We start from the raw sequence: 15114 nt of genomic DNA, 5'->3' as shown, positions 1-15114 counted from the left end.
CACATCCACTTCACAGATCGTGAGTGCAGGTGAGGGGTCAGAGGGGGGGAGGTGACAGTGTACGGGTGGGGGAAGGTGACTGACTGATGTGTGAGTTAGAGTTTGTGTGGAGGAGGGGTGTGACGGTGGGCTTTTTAAATCTAAAGTAAAAAACATTCAGCTCGTCAGCCAGTCGTTGAGTACCAGCAGTGTTGAGGGATGGTCTCCTGTAGTTTGTGAGTGTCTGCAGACCTCTCCATACTGACCGAGTCTCGCTGTCTGTAAAGCTGTTTTCAGCTTATTAGCATAGCTCCTATAACTCATTATAACATCGATTTTGCACACCAATTGCACAGCCAAATCTGCAAATTTTTCTATTTTATATATATTAAATTAGTACTTGTGTTTTTGGTATTTGAGTCCCTGGACTATTGTTTGCTCTGTGTGGTTTTGTTCATGTACTGCTGCTGTGACTTTCCATACATCTATCCAGACGTAGGGAAATGAAACAAAAGACTAACATGGATATACAGATTATATCTGTCAGCAGTTTCTCATGATTTAAAAATGTAAGTGCAGCAAACTAAATTAATGGATTCAATTTATGCACTTTTTTAAATAGAACAGAAAGAATGTGAAATTTAACACCAGAGCACAGACCTTTGTGTTAACATTTTAAAATCCACTCTTATGTAGATGCAACAGAAAGTAGGTTTTTCATGCTAGTGGCAAACATGACAGTTAAAAATAGACTTTAAAGGAATTTCTACAAGCCCGTCCATCACAGTGATGAATCATGATAGGTTACTCCTGCGGCTACACGCTGAAAAAAAAATGAATAAAGTAATTTTTCAACACATCTGTTTGTCCAGCAGGGACAACACACATCTGTGTTAGTGTTTAATGCAAATATGTCCATACTGTTGCGTGATAATAAATCTTCTAAATGTCAACAGTCTTGTCTTAGCCTGACATGCAAAGATTCAAATTTTGTTATTGTGAATTTTCTAAGCTCACACAGCAGCAAGTGAGCCTTCGACTGATGTTGCATTTTAACATCAATAAATCATTTATATTTTGAGACCTTACACTGATTACTACAAAACAATTATGAGAACCACGAGACCACCATTTTCTTACATTCTGTTGCATGTAAGATTAAAAGGGTGTGCAACACATTTTTAAGCATGTAGTTACAGTGCAGTCCAAAAGAAGGTTACTATGTCTTTTAACTTTATGTGGACACAGCCAGAACGTATTGATGCTATTGATTACCCACAATGATTCTTCACCTTAAAGCTACAAGTGAGCTGAGCAGATAGTTGAGCGGAGATGCCTTAACTACATATATTTAGATTCCAAAATTCCTATTTTCTAAGCGTCTTGCCTTGTCAGTTATCTCAGCTTGCGCTTCTTCAGTAATACAGTTAAACCTTTAACATGGTCCATTACTTATGTGAGATTATTGGAGTATTTAGTAATTAAGAATGTTTAAAACCTGTTATGAAGGGGCTGAAATTTCATGCTTTTTGGTGTAAAAGGCATACCCAACTTAAAAGTGGTTCAATGATGTCAAAAGCTTGATATCATTGTAAAGGTAACACTTTCAAATTTTAAGTGTCAGGGTTATTCTAGGCCTTACTGACAGAGTTACAAAGGCTTGAATTAAGTTTTTCCCGTCCAAGTCATTCAGTACATCTGTAAAATGACACTGAATACACTGCTGTAAATACATCTAGAGATAAAGAAAACACAGGTCAAAGCCACATGTCTCAGCTTACTACAGAAAAAATGTCAAAAGCCTCAAAAATTGATTTTATATGAACTTGTTTCTACAGGTACTGTATGTCTACTATATGTGCGTTTTTTCAAAAGTTTCAGTGCAAAATACAAAACTTCTCAAACACACAAACACACACAAATCAATCACACACAAACTATTAACTATTTACATAAATACATAAAAATAGAAAAGTAGGTCTCCTTATTGGCTAAAAAGGAAGGAGGGTCTCGTAACATGGAATTGTAACTGAGTCACATGGCCGCATATTTTGAAGATTCAATGTTTAAAATTATAAAAAAGATAATGAATGGAGGTAACAGCGCCGCCTCAGCAACAAAGTGTTCCCTGTACAATGTTTCTTAACAGGTTAACTGTATCACTGGAAAAACTGAAGAACCCAGAACTGAGGCCAAGTCATTGACAAAACATTGCTAGATGTTAAACACAAATGACAAAATTAACATTTAATTCCTCCACAAAGTAATCTTTGTATGATACACACTTTCAATCAGCAGTAAACTTTCTGTCCTTTGATATACAAGCGTGATATATTTATATCATCTATGTGGTTATATCCATATACAAATACAGTAAATGCTTTATTCATAAACAACATGAACCACCAGAATGAAATCTGAATTGTGAACACTGGAGATCAAAGTGCTTAGCAACAATACCCCACTTTTAGTAAAGTACTAATGGCTCTTTTAAACACAAGTGCAGTAAACACATCAATCAAAGCAGTGGTTATTATTTTCATTCATTGCAATGGTTTATACTGCATTGCTTTGGTAATATGTCAAATCTGTATGTGGAAACGCTGTCCATTTATGTTCTTATTTGTTTTTGTAATTCATCACTCAACGTCATCACAAAACTTTAACAGTATCCTACATCCCAACAACACTTTAAAACTGAATCAAAAGCACTTCCAAGGCCTCATTGACATAAACAAACTGCACCTCTGATGATGGATTTTGTTGAAATGACACACGGGGGGGGGGGGGGGGGGGGGAGGAAATGACACAGAAGACGAAAAAAGTTCAGAAAAGAAACAGTCAGCAGAAAGAAAAAAAAAAACTGAAAGAGATGGAGCTGGGAGGAGGTGTGTGGTGGGTTTTTTTAAGCTGATATAAAGAGCCACAGTCTTCAGCTCCAAATGTTCCATCAAGTAAAAATCAATAAATGTATGAAGGTAGAAGGAGAAGGGGTGTGTGTGTGTGTGTGTGTGTGTGTGTGTGTGTGTGTGTGTGTGTGAGAGAGAGAAGCGTTAAGAAATCAAGTAGGGAAAGAAAAGCCAGGCTCCTTTATTCACAGAGCAGCCATACTGGTTTAATGTTTAAAGACTAAAACCTGTCTCTTCAAGGATAATACAGATATGTGACTAATGAAGTACAAACCAACATAGTGTTAGTATGGTTACAGCTTTAATGTTCAACCATCTAAAAGACCCCTTAAACTTCCTTAAGGTCTAGAACCACCTAAAGGAAATTTAGAAACAACACAGTGACCACAAAAACACAGAAGGACCCTAAAAGTTAGTGCTGAACAATTAATTGCATTTGCAATAATACCACAATATGTTAAAATGTGATTTCCTTATTGCAAAGGTTGCGATTTGGTCACGTGACTCGCAGTCTGAACTCCGCAGAGAAAGCATCAACTTTGCATGCTAACGCTACGCAGTACCCTGAGCAGAGTTCTGCCATTCAAGCAACTCTGATTTGTAGTTTAAAACGTTTACAGACATTTTAATAAAATGAAGAGTTTAATTTAGGCTTGAGTCTATACATGCAGTTAATGGATGAAGGCACGGCGAACTGAAGGTTCTGTTGCTTGGCGGTTAGCTCCGGTTAGCTAGCTAACTCAGTTATAACGATATGGAGAGCAGGAAACTGCCGCGGAGATGGTTAACAATCAGACTGATAAATGACGCTCAAGGAGCTTTCACAGCAGTGTGGCCGCGTTGTTTCAACGGTTTTATTGGTACAGTTGATCCCATGGCAAGACCACCAGCAGCACGCTACTACTGATGTAACAAGATATATACATATATATATACACTATATATACACACACACACACTAGTGCTGTCAGTTTAAAGTGTTATTAACGGCGTTAACGCAAACCCATTATAATGGCGTCAATTTTTTTATCGCAAGATTAACGTTCTTTTTGGCCTAGCAAACTTTGTAGCTTTTTTCACATGCTGTTGCAACAACTCATACATTAGAAAAACTACAACAGAACACCAGATCTAGCTAGACCGAAAACAAAAACAACAGGCACGTCACAAACACTTGTATGGGCTTGCGAGCTGGACAAAGAGTAGTAGGCTAACATTACATTTTGAGCGGATGGCGAGCTGAAGATTCTGAATGGAAAGTTGACTTTTTGAAAGTTGCCAAATGGTTGCATTGACAAGACCAAAGTGAGCCGTGTGTTTTGTTGTCGTAAACAGAGCTATCATCGCAGCGCGTCCAGTCTGAAATACCGCTTGATGGCCAAGCACACAGCTGATGCCAACTCTCCATCCACCCCCCCTCGTCAAACTATTTTTTTCACCCTTTTATTGATGGACAGTGTTACACTGTGTGAGACATTAGTATGAATAACTGCTCCAACCCTACAGTAGGCTATATGCCAATGTTGTTTTCAATAAAAAAAACATTTGCACAAAGCAAGCCGATCCACTTTTCCATGTTGATAAGAGCATTAAAAAGAGAAAAAATAATGGGACAAAAAAAAATCAAGGGATATTTAGAATACATAAAAATATGCAATTAATTGTGATTAATTGCGAGTTAACTATGAGAAATACAATTAATTAGGATTTAACTATTTTATCAACAGAGTTTGGCCTCCATTGACTTTCATTCCCTTGCAATTGGGTGGGAATTTAGGCCGTAGCGAGTAGTATGAATTGACGAAAATCTGCTTAGGGAGATTGGTCTTTCACCCAGAAGAGAGGGGATCGTGTTCTGCGTGTGGCCTTTCCTTAAAGCCAACCCTGTTCTTCTTTTCATAAACTCAACAGCCGCTTTCTTATTTTCCTAAACCTAACCGAAGCTTTACATACTGTATGACCAAGTCATAAAGATGTCAAGTCCAAGCTGTTTCACTTTATTTATGTCACAATTATAATGGTCTCATGTCATGTCATGGTTATGACAGTGTCATGTCAGTCTTTTATACACCCCTTTAAATAAAGTGTTACCCTTTTACCTTTGCTTATTTGACTCTTGGGCTGCTGTAACAAGTGAATTTCCCCGGTGTGGGATCAATAACTTTCTTTTCTTATCTAAATGGTGATGACAGCAAAACAAAGTAACACCAGCCCAGCATGGCAAACAAAGTGGGGTCAGTGTTTCAAGACGGGTTGGGTAGGTTACTGATATCGCCACAGACCCCTGACACGTGACAATGTGACTAATGTGACTATATATAAGTCCCTCCTCATTGACCAAAATAACCTTTAAACCACCATTAGAACCACTTGGAGGACTCCCACAAACTGGTCTATAGGACCTCTTTAGGGACCAGCGGAACCACCTACAGGACCAAGAACCTCCTTAATTAGGTTTTATAAACTTCCTTAATGACCACTATAACCACCTATAGGGTGTAAGATGAGATAAGATTTTATTACCTTGATAGAAATTTGTCAAAAAAACAATAACTGATAATAAGACTTCAACACAACATGGTGCATACATACATACATACATACATAAAGTACACAGACACAGACTGCTGCATGACTCTGCATGTCAGCACACTGTCCGTTGTATGACACATTATTATAGTCGTCATAACATGTGCAGTATGGGTAAGCTGACTTGTCAACATAAAATCCTGATTATGTCCCTGACTGACAACATGAGGTTTGAGTCAGATGGTCTGCAACTGCGAATTTAAATCATCAACCTTCAGATGGAAGCTCTAGAAAATAGGCTGTCTAAAGCCACAAAAGGTGAGCTTGAATAAGGGGGCAGGACTTTAGGTGTGATTTAAGTAATGCTGTGATGGCCATACTGGTCTAATCCCAGTCCACATGAGTGTGAGGCACAGTGAGGCCTTGGAGTTCCAGGACTCAGGCCTGTTTGGCTTGTTCAGCTGAATTTTATCTGCTCCTCTGTCCCATAAAACCTTCCTATTGACAGGCAGCTCCACATCGACCCTCCCTCCCCTCCCCCCCTCCATATCCAGCCCACATTTTTCTTCCCTATGAGTATTAGTTTATTGAATAAGTGGCATCTGTTTTCCTGGCCCCGTCACCGTAAGGCGAGGTATTTCTCACTGACGCACAGCGTTGATTTATATGCCGCTCTGACTCTCCCTGCAAAAAATAAAGCTAAGCAAAAAATTTCCAATACATCCTCTGTCCCCCCCAACACAAATACACAAATACAAACACACACATCACATCTCCTCTTCCTCCCTCCACACTGTATATAATTAGGTTGGCAGATGTAATACACACTCAGACACTTTGACACTCTCTTCACTCCGATCCACAAACTCCCACTTTCTGTCAGAAACAAACGGTGTGATGATGAGACAACCAAAGAAATAAATGACCAAACTAAATGTCTAGTTTGCCGGCTTCCTCTGAAAAACTGCAACAACAGGTTTTAACTTGAACGATGTGTTGTGTTAATGCAAATACAAGTGTTCCCGGCAATATTGCAAATGACATACAACACTGATGTTGTATCAGTGTCATTCTATTCCCCTCCCAAAAAAGGAAATGAATGGAAAATTCAAAATGTATTCTTTTTTAAGCCATCAGAAGAACCAGAAAACAATCTTGAAACAAGCCAGTCTTGATTTGAAATAAACTAGTTAGAAATCTCAGGACTGTAACAGCGGCTATCAAAGTTGGAGAGGTCATTCTCACACACGGCAATTCAGCATCTTGGTACACAACAATCCATGCAATCAATGCAGTTTACTATTCTTACGCTTATAAAGTCTGTTTTATATTGAATTGCTTGTGGTGGGAAGAAATGGAAATAAAACATCAGGACAACAATCTTTCTAAGAAACATGTTGGTAGTATTTGAGTATCAGGAATTAGTTAAAAATGTAATAGCAATAGTTTCTGACATTCCATGTAGCGGGTCTATCCAGCATAAACATTCAGAGTCATTCAGAGATAAGATTGTCTCAAAATATTAAATCAATAAGGACATTTGAATTCAAGACCAAACATCTTTAAAGATGCCTTCTTACCTGTCTGGATTCTGTGGACAGACGTGCATCTGCAGCAGAATCCTCTGGGTGAACGTTTTGAAGCACTGGCCACACTTCCACAGGTGCCAGTCGCTGAAGTCACTGCTTAGCTGGCTGGTGGAGGTCGGACTCGCCAGGACTCGTTGGTTCTTTGAACCCAACTGGCTGAAACTGGAGTCCGACTGAATCCCAACCCCAACCTTGTCCAACAGGGAGAAATTCCTAGGGCAGGGAGAATGGGGGAAGACCATGGAGCGCATGAGAGTGGCGGAGGGAGTGGAAGAGGAGGAAGAGGAGGAAGACGAGGGTTTGCCGTTTTTGCTGAAGGTTTGGAGTGATTCCTGTCTAGTCATTGCTTCCATCACCGTGGTTGGAACGTTTACTGCAGACAAAAAAGAAGACCAATGATTTGGTTATGCAGGTATTTGGTGGTTTCAAGAAAATAAGTTTTGAGACTTTCAAAATAAAAAAGTTGCACCCCTAAAGTTACGACAAAACCCCAGTGCTTTCTTACACTGCTTATGACTAATCTGTGGGTTATGCCAAACTACTATAATTACTAGCCACTAGCATGCTAACTAAGGCAGACTAGTTCACTTTCAACCAGGAAAACAGTTTACATCACCTGTATGCAAGATCAGATCCTCTTATTAGCACATTTCTAATTACTTGTGAATTCACCTTTCCACCTTCCTTTGAACTTGTGATGTTTTCCTTTGAGGTAAAGGAAAAGTTTAGAACAAAAACCGGACACAATAATATGGGTCATCAGTCCTTTAACTGCCAACCTAAGTGAAGCACACTGAACCCTCACATCTGTTCTGGACTCCCCCAGTCTGAGGCTGAAGGCAAAGCTCTTTATTTATCACTAAATGTCTGTGGACGTATTCTGGACAAATCCGACTCGGGGGAGTCCATTTAGGCAGTCCCACAACATACTGGAGGGATTACAGATCTGACATGGCTTGGGAGAGTCCAGGATCCACAGGAAGAGCTGGAGGACATGGCAGGGGACAAGGCCAGCTAGGTTAACTTGGCCTTCTGAAACCTTTAGAGCACTAAATGCTACAAATATACTTGAGTTTTATCTATCATCCAGACAAATTATCATGTGTGCCGTGTTTGATGAATAAAATCAATACTGATTTTTGCTGTTATGAAGGAAACAGAAAGCCAGCCACATGGTCCTAACTGAGGCCAGATGCGTCTGGCTAGCCCAGGGCAAACATGCAGCTCCTGGTTCCAGTGAATGGAATAATGGGTCTAGTTAGGCTGGTTGGAGTCTGTTCGTTAGTGCAGTTACAGTGACATGCTGTTCCTTCCTCTGGCCGCAGAAATGTTTTTCAAACTATGGCTGAGGGCCCAAAGGCCTACAGCCTGTTTCTGGTGGGTTACCGCATGATGGCAGTTCTGGTGAGTTTTCATTTACTTGGATAATCCCACTACAACTGAGGCTAACGAGGTAGAGTTACCACTATACTAAAACTGGCACAACTAGTATGCTAAATGCTACTTCTACTGATTCTACCAGCTATGAGAACATTCAATTACAGTCTTACTTTACATTAAACTAAATCTGTATTTTATTTCAAACAGTTTTATTAATTGCACTGATCCTTTGTATAATGTATTATTCAAGAATTTTATGTTTTATATTAGGCACTTTGTGTCTCTTTTGATAAGAGCTTTGTATCAAAAAATCTGAACTTAGAAGCTGGCAAGATAGATGAATGAGGCAGATAAATTGAACTGATTTACAGTAGGATACAGAAATGTTGCTGGTCAAGTACATTGGCATTAACAGGAAAAAACACATTACGTAAAAGTGAGTAAATTAGATTTTGGGTGAACCAGCTGGTGCCAGCTGTCCTCACTTGACCCAGAATTCAGCATTGTTCCTTTTATGTGGTATGACCAACTGACAGACTCTATAACTCTTAATTACGTGTCACTTTGAAATGACATTAAAAGTCTTACTCACTGTGGATGGTTTTAGTTTAATTCTGCAAAACTGGTTTCTATGTAAAAACTTGGCATGATCAACTGGCATAAAATCAAATCAACTGACTTCCTCTCTCCGACACCAAAGAATGTCATTTGTGCCAACAGTGAATGTGAGTTGAACCATGACAATGATTTTTGCTGAACATTAACTGAGTCATTTTATATCCCTAAATTTAAAAAGATAAGAAAGATGGTGGCCGATGCAAATTACAGGTACTTATTTTGTTGTTTATGTAGAAAGACATGTGGGCGTTGATTGTGAGGGGCCAGCATTAAAGAGTTATTGTATTTCTGTATTTCATTTTACTTCTGCCAAGGAGTTTATGTTTTCGGTTTCGTTTGTCTGTTTGATGGGTTTTTACCCTGTCAGCATAATACCGGAATAACTACTGGCCCAATTTTCATGAAACTTGACAGAAGGGTGTAGCATGGGCCAAGGATGAACTCATTACATTTTTGAGCAGATCCGAATCACAGGACAAACGCAAGGATTAGTTTTAAAATAAGACACAAATTGGGAAAATTTGCACTCTATCAACATTGTGAAAGAGCTTGGCGCCACTTTTAAGATTGACCGTATTTTCGTTTTTCGGTCAAATGGCCTTTTGAATGGGAGAGCTAGGGGCACTGCAATGATCGCATCAAAGTCGCTATTTTTAAAGCACTAAGAAGGCTCGACACAACATGAAACTTTGCTCCAAGTATCACCAGGGGCTCCACACATGAACTCGAGCATTGAGAACATTGTGTGTGTACACAGAGTTGACTAAAAATAAACTCACTTTAGCAGTTGGTTTTTCCGCTCGCCGCCATCTTACCAGTTAAAAAGTGTCGATCTCCTTTTGACTGGCAAGATGGCGGCGAGCGGAAAAAAACAACTAGCATTTAGTGGAGCCAACTAGTGTTTGGCAGAGACCTACAAGAAACGTAAAATATGAAAAAATGTTGTACAATACACCGGTTTTAAAATTAAAATCTGTACAGTTCCTGAACATACCATTCACTAATCCAAGAGGATTATGCGTCTTTTTTCCTCCTCTCTGTAACATTGCTACGCTGCCCCTCTGCAGTCAGGTCATCATAACCATTTTCCATCCTTCATCAGCTCACCTATGTTATCAGGCCACCAGGCTCCATTGATCCTCTAATAACCTTATGAGGAGATAATTACACCATTTGTAAGTTGCCCGACAGCACTATTGACGCCCGCGTTACGTGCCGCTCGCCAACACTTAATTCATTTTGCTACAAACATCGCACATACAGAAAATGCAAGTCAATACGGTTTGGGCTGCGCATGAAATGCATCATCAAAATAGGAGAATTATGCAGATGCAGTTTGCAACACTGCAGAGTCTGTCTTGTCTTTCTTTATAGAAGGGTGTGTTCTCTTCCATAGGGGCATGATGTGAGTACAAACTGATTACAGATCTCAATGACGGAGCAGAGTGCAAAGTTTTAAAAGCAACTTAAAAGCAAAAGGAGGGAAGAATATGGGATAAGTATTCACCTTCTGTCTTTATATCAGCCTCAGTTCAACACTCTTCCTTCTCCTTCTCTTCTTCATTATGAGAACCATATGACAACCCCTCCCAGTCATCCTGGTTTTTAAAATTTTCTGTTTATACTCTCGCTTTCAGTTTGACAGTATGTACATTACATTCAACAGCATGCAGAAAAAGTCTACCAGCTCCACAGAAAACAAAAGATGATTTTTAGAAATGTGGGATGGAACCACAGACCCACAAAAAACATATGTGGATCCAGACTGGAGATTATGAACAATGATCTAGAATGCAAATTCTGAGTTTAACTCAAATTATCTTAATTTATTATTTAGAGACACAGACAACAATGACTTAGGTATGTTACACATATAAGACAGAAAATGTTTGAACACAATCACTTTGTTGAGTAATCTATTATATATAGATATATACATATTAGTATTTTTGTGCTGAAAAAAATATATTTCATACTGAATATTGTTTTACACAAGGCTGAATTTATTTTTTATTTCTATTATTGTTTATATCCCCTATGCTAACTTCTTTCTACTTTTCAGCTCAAAGCTCCCATTGAACCTACATTTTCAAAAACACCTCACAAATACATAGTTTCCTTTTTAAAAAGACTCAATTTCCTAAGATTTTTAGCAAACATTACATATACAGGAGGAAATAGTGCACTTGTTGGGGTCTATTTTCCGCTGTTGGTTTTACTCTGCACATGGGACTTTTACATTATATATGTTTTGTCCTATTGACGTTGATAAAATGAAAGTAACTAAATGGGAGAAAGTTTGATTTTGACTCCCCTCTTTTTATCTGTCTTCCTCTCTTTACTGGTATGAAGTACAGTTCAGATTATGTTGCCAAAGCTCTGTTAGCAATCAATAATGATAAGTTACCAGAGATAATAAAGTCTTATAAAATCAATAGAGGCAATTATAATTGTGGTAATAATAATATGTCATATGTAGAAGAGATGTGTGTATCAAATAAAAGAGTTTACTGCAGATGTGGAGGGAATGGAAAACACATTCACTTTCTTCATTTCTTCGGCCCTACCTTTGCAAATCTTTTTACTGCATCTAACTCAATTCTCTACTGATCTATTCATCACTCTCTTTCTATAACCTTGAACCATACTCTTCTTCTCACCTCTACCTGCCCTTCACACATACTGATTATCTTTTTCTATCATCCTCTTCCACCCCATTCTCCTCTACCATCCTCTCCTCTACTTCCACTTTTTCTCTTCCTCTTTTCTCCGATCCTTGCCTAAAAATGTGTTACAGAGAAAGAGCAGATAAAAGAATAGGAGAAGGGGTAAGATAAGCAGAGGAAGAAAATGACAATGACAAGTCCCTATGAAGTGATTTTTCCTTCTCAGTCATGCACATGCACATGATGTTGTTGTTAGGCGGTGGCTGGGCTGTGGAGCGTCAAGCCGACAGGCTGTGATTGGATGGAACGTGCATGAGTAAACAACCACAGGGCGTGTGTGTGCTTTGATAGTGAGATGAGTGTGTTCAGTGAGTGTGTGTTGTCTTTGTTGTGTGTTGCTATGTGGTTTGCGTGTGAGGGATCATGTTTCTTGAGTGCATTTGTAAGTGTGTGTGTGTGTGTGTGTGTGTGTGTGTGTGTGTGTGTGTGTGTGTGTGTGTGTGTGCGCGCGAGTGCATGTGAGATTGCAGCATGCGGTGATGCAGAGTGATGATTAACTCATACGTAGGGAGTCGGCCTAATCTATACAGTATATATACTATATCTGTATACATTAGTTATATCTGTGCTGTGATGACAACTCGTCTGTCCGTGTGTGTGTGCGCAATTTTTGTACAACAAGTATTTCTTTATCTGGGCTTACATTATCACAAAACGGTTTTCATTGATACACTAATTTGTGGGTTCTGACAGCTTACATCTCCTTAACTGACAGATTGCACATTGCAGTAACTACAGAAGTTAGATACAGAGCTACAGGAAACTGTGGCTGCACTGGCCAGTTCCCAGTCTGAATGTCGACGCACTCTGAAATAATAAAGGTCAAAACTTTAAATGTCTGTTCCACAGAGGACACAAAGTCACAGTCCTGCTGTCTCCAGTGCAGCGTTTGGACGTCACATTGATCCTTTGTGGGCAGCAGATAACGATGCCATGGAAAGCCCAAATGCAGTTAGTAGCAAACAGTCTTTAATTCGGAGCAGAGTTGCTGTCTTTCAGTTTGTACAAAAGAAGTGTAATCTAATTTCACGTCATTTGGATGTGAACAAACTTTTTTCACTGCAGGGTGGAACAAAAACAAATCCTGCAGTCTTTGTTTGCCCTCTGCCAGTGTGAACAGTATGTTGGTACACAATATATCTGTGTGTTTTGACCATCTGAAGACCAAATGTGTTCACATGGATAGAAACAATTTAATTAATCTAAAATCTTGAATTTTTCTAAAGCACAGGACTTTTTTATTTGATTAATAGGTCACATTTCTGTTCTGGAAATGTGTGCAAATGCCTCATTTGCCCACTTATTTAAACATACAATTTCAGAAAACAAATAGTACAAAAAATGAAGTTGTTATGTGAGTAATCAACTGGGGAAGTTTCTTGGTGATATCTTTGAGTGAAAATGTTTAGCATATTCGGGTTAGGGTTAGGGTTAGGGGTTAGGGTTATGGGGGTTAGGGTTATGGGTTAGGGTTAGGGGGGTTAGGGTTATGGGTTAGGGTTAGGGTTAGCAAGGCAAGAACATTTCAGACTCCTATCTATCCAGGGGTAGTATTAAAGACCCTGCAGACAGCAAGGTGCACCGCTATACTAAAAACCTTAATTACTTTTAATCTGGGGGCCATGCCAGAGAAAACGCTGACAATATTCGGGATATATAAATCAGTTATCGAGAACTCGGCAGTCTCAAAGTTTCACTACTCAGCCAAAGAGTGATGCAAGACTTACAATGCAACACTGTAAGCAGTTGTATTAAACAACAGTAACTTTGGAAAATACCTATTTGTTTAACTTTGACTGCTAATGCCATTGCTTTTACACAGTGAATCATGTTATAAACTTAAGTGCTGAAGAAGTGGAGATTTTGGGCACTAGATGAAAAGTCAAAGGATTGGTTGACCATGAACTGTCTGTTATTAGATTTTGTGTCAATCCGGTGATTGTCAAGATATTTTGCTTTAGGGCTAACATGTTGCACCAATGAACAGACATGATAATCACTTGATACAAACAGCTAATACGGTTTAAATTATATATCATTTTTGTTAAAATTAATAAAAAAGCATTTGTAAGGAATATACACGCAAAACAGGTCCTCGTAAACATAGTAAAACAAATGTGTATATGTGTCTGTGTAAAGGCTGCCACAGTCCTAACATGATGAACGATGTCATGTAAAAGAGTCGTTCCGTCTGTAAAACAAACCAGTTTGTGGCCAAACGTCTCTAATTTGCAATCAGCACGATCTCATCTAACTGCGACTATGTGAAAGATGAGCTCCTAATTTAATTCATTTCAATTTGGACTCCACAGATTAAAACTCCTTATTCGTGTGTTGTTTTTGTGCTCTGTAATTGTGAAAAGAAAAGGAAAAAAAGAAATGTCAAAGTTTGTTTTTCCCCTGCAGGGTAAAGTTACTGTCAAATCTACAGGAAAAAAAAATGTTTGAATGGAAAATATATAAACATGCTGACCAAGCAGTAAACTGGAGGGGAGGTGACCAAAATTAAATTGATGACAGAGAAAAAGAGAGGATAGATGGAAGAGAGACAGCAGGAGACGGGAAAGAGGTGGACACTGAGACTGAAGGTGGAGGAACGAAGATAGAGACAAAAGCCAGGAGAGACAGAAAAGAACGTAGAAAAAAAGCCAGCATTCTAATGTGTAAACACACAATATTCTATGTTATTCAGTGAGAATTGTATGTTGAGGACATGGGCGCCACATCCAAGTTTGTCAAAAACATTTCAACCAGCTGAAATCACAAAAATGTCAACGTTGTTGTGACTTTTACCAAAGAACCTTACTTAGTGTGTCATGCTCATCTGTTTAACTTTTGAACCACAATGCTTACCATAAAACGTTTAAACAAAGAAAAGGAAATGTAAAGTGCTCATATTATGCTCATTTTCAGGTTCAGAATTGTATTTAGAGGCTGCACCAGAATAGGTTTATGTGGTTTAACTTTCAAAAAACACTATATTTTTGTTGTACCGTACATTGCTGCAGCTGCTATTTTCTGTGCGTTGAGCTCTCTGTTTTAGCTAACGAGTGAGACATTTCACTTCTGTCTTTGTTGGGAGTCGCACTCTGCAAGCTTGTCAGTTGCAGAGCATGAGGGCACGCCGAGCTAGCAGCTAGGCGTGCATTATGACGTGCGTTACAAAGTGATGCACGTTTGTCACGTAAGTAAAGACTGCACTACAATTGAACTGTTTGGAGCAGTTTGTGAACAGTGTTTTCTGTTGGAGATGGTGAGTCACTTTGGGGGGACGTTGGGCTTTTTCACTTTGTAAAACATTACGTAGACACAAAAAATATAACAATTGGACCAAATTGGTTAAAATGTCTTGTTGTCACCGTGGGATAGAGGGAAACGAAATTT

At 38.9% G+C, this 15114-nt stretch overlaps 1 protein-coding gene across 1 annotated transcript in view; it reads right to left on the bottom strand.

The window, feature by feature from the left end:
• prdm6 (PR domain containing 6) overlaps positions 1-15114 on the bottom strand; it is a 114270-nt gene that overhangs the window by 15135 nt on the left and 84021 nt on the right. Inside the window, exon 7 of the mRNA XM_032515953.1 lies at positions 6998-7379. Coding sequence (XP_032371844.1) covers positions 6998-7379 — 382 coding nt within the window. The remainder of the gene's footprint in view (positions 1-6997; positions 7380-15114) is intronic.

This window comes from Etheostoma spectabile, chromosome 5, assembly GCF_008692095.1.
Source record: "Etheostoma spectabile isolate EspeVRDwgs_2016 chromosome 5, UIUC_Espe_1.0, whole genome shotgun sequence".
Lineage (NCBI taxonomy): Eukaryota > Metazoa > Chordata > Actinopteri > Perciformes > Percidae > Etheostoma > Etheostoma spectabile.
Note: the sequence above shows the minus strand (reverse complement) of the source record. Positions and strands in the feature narration are given on the sequence as shown.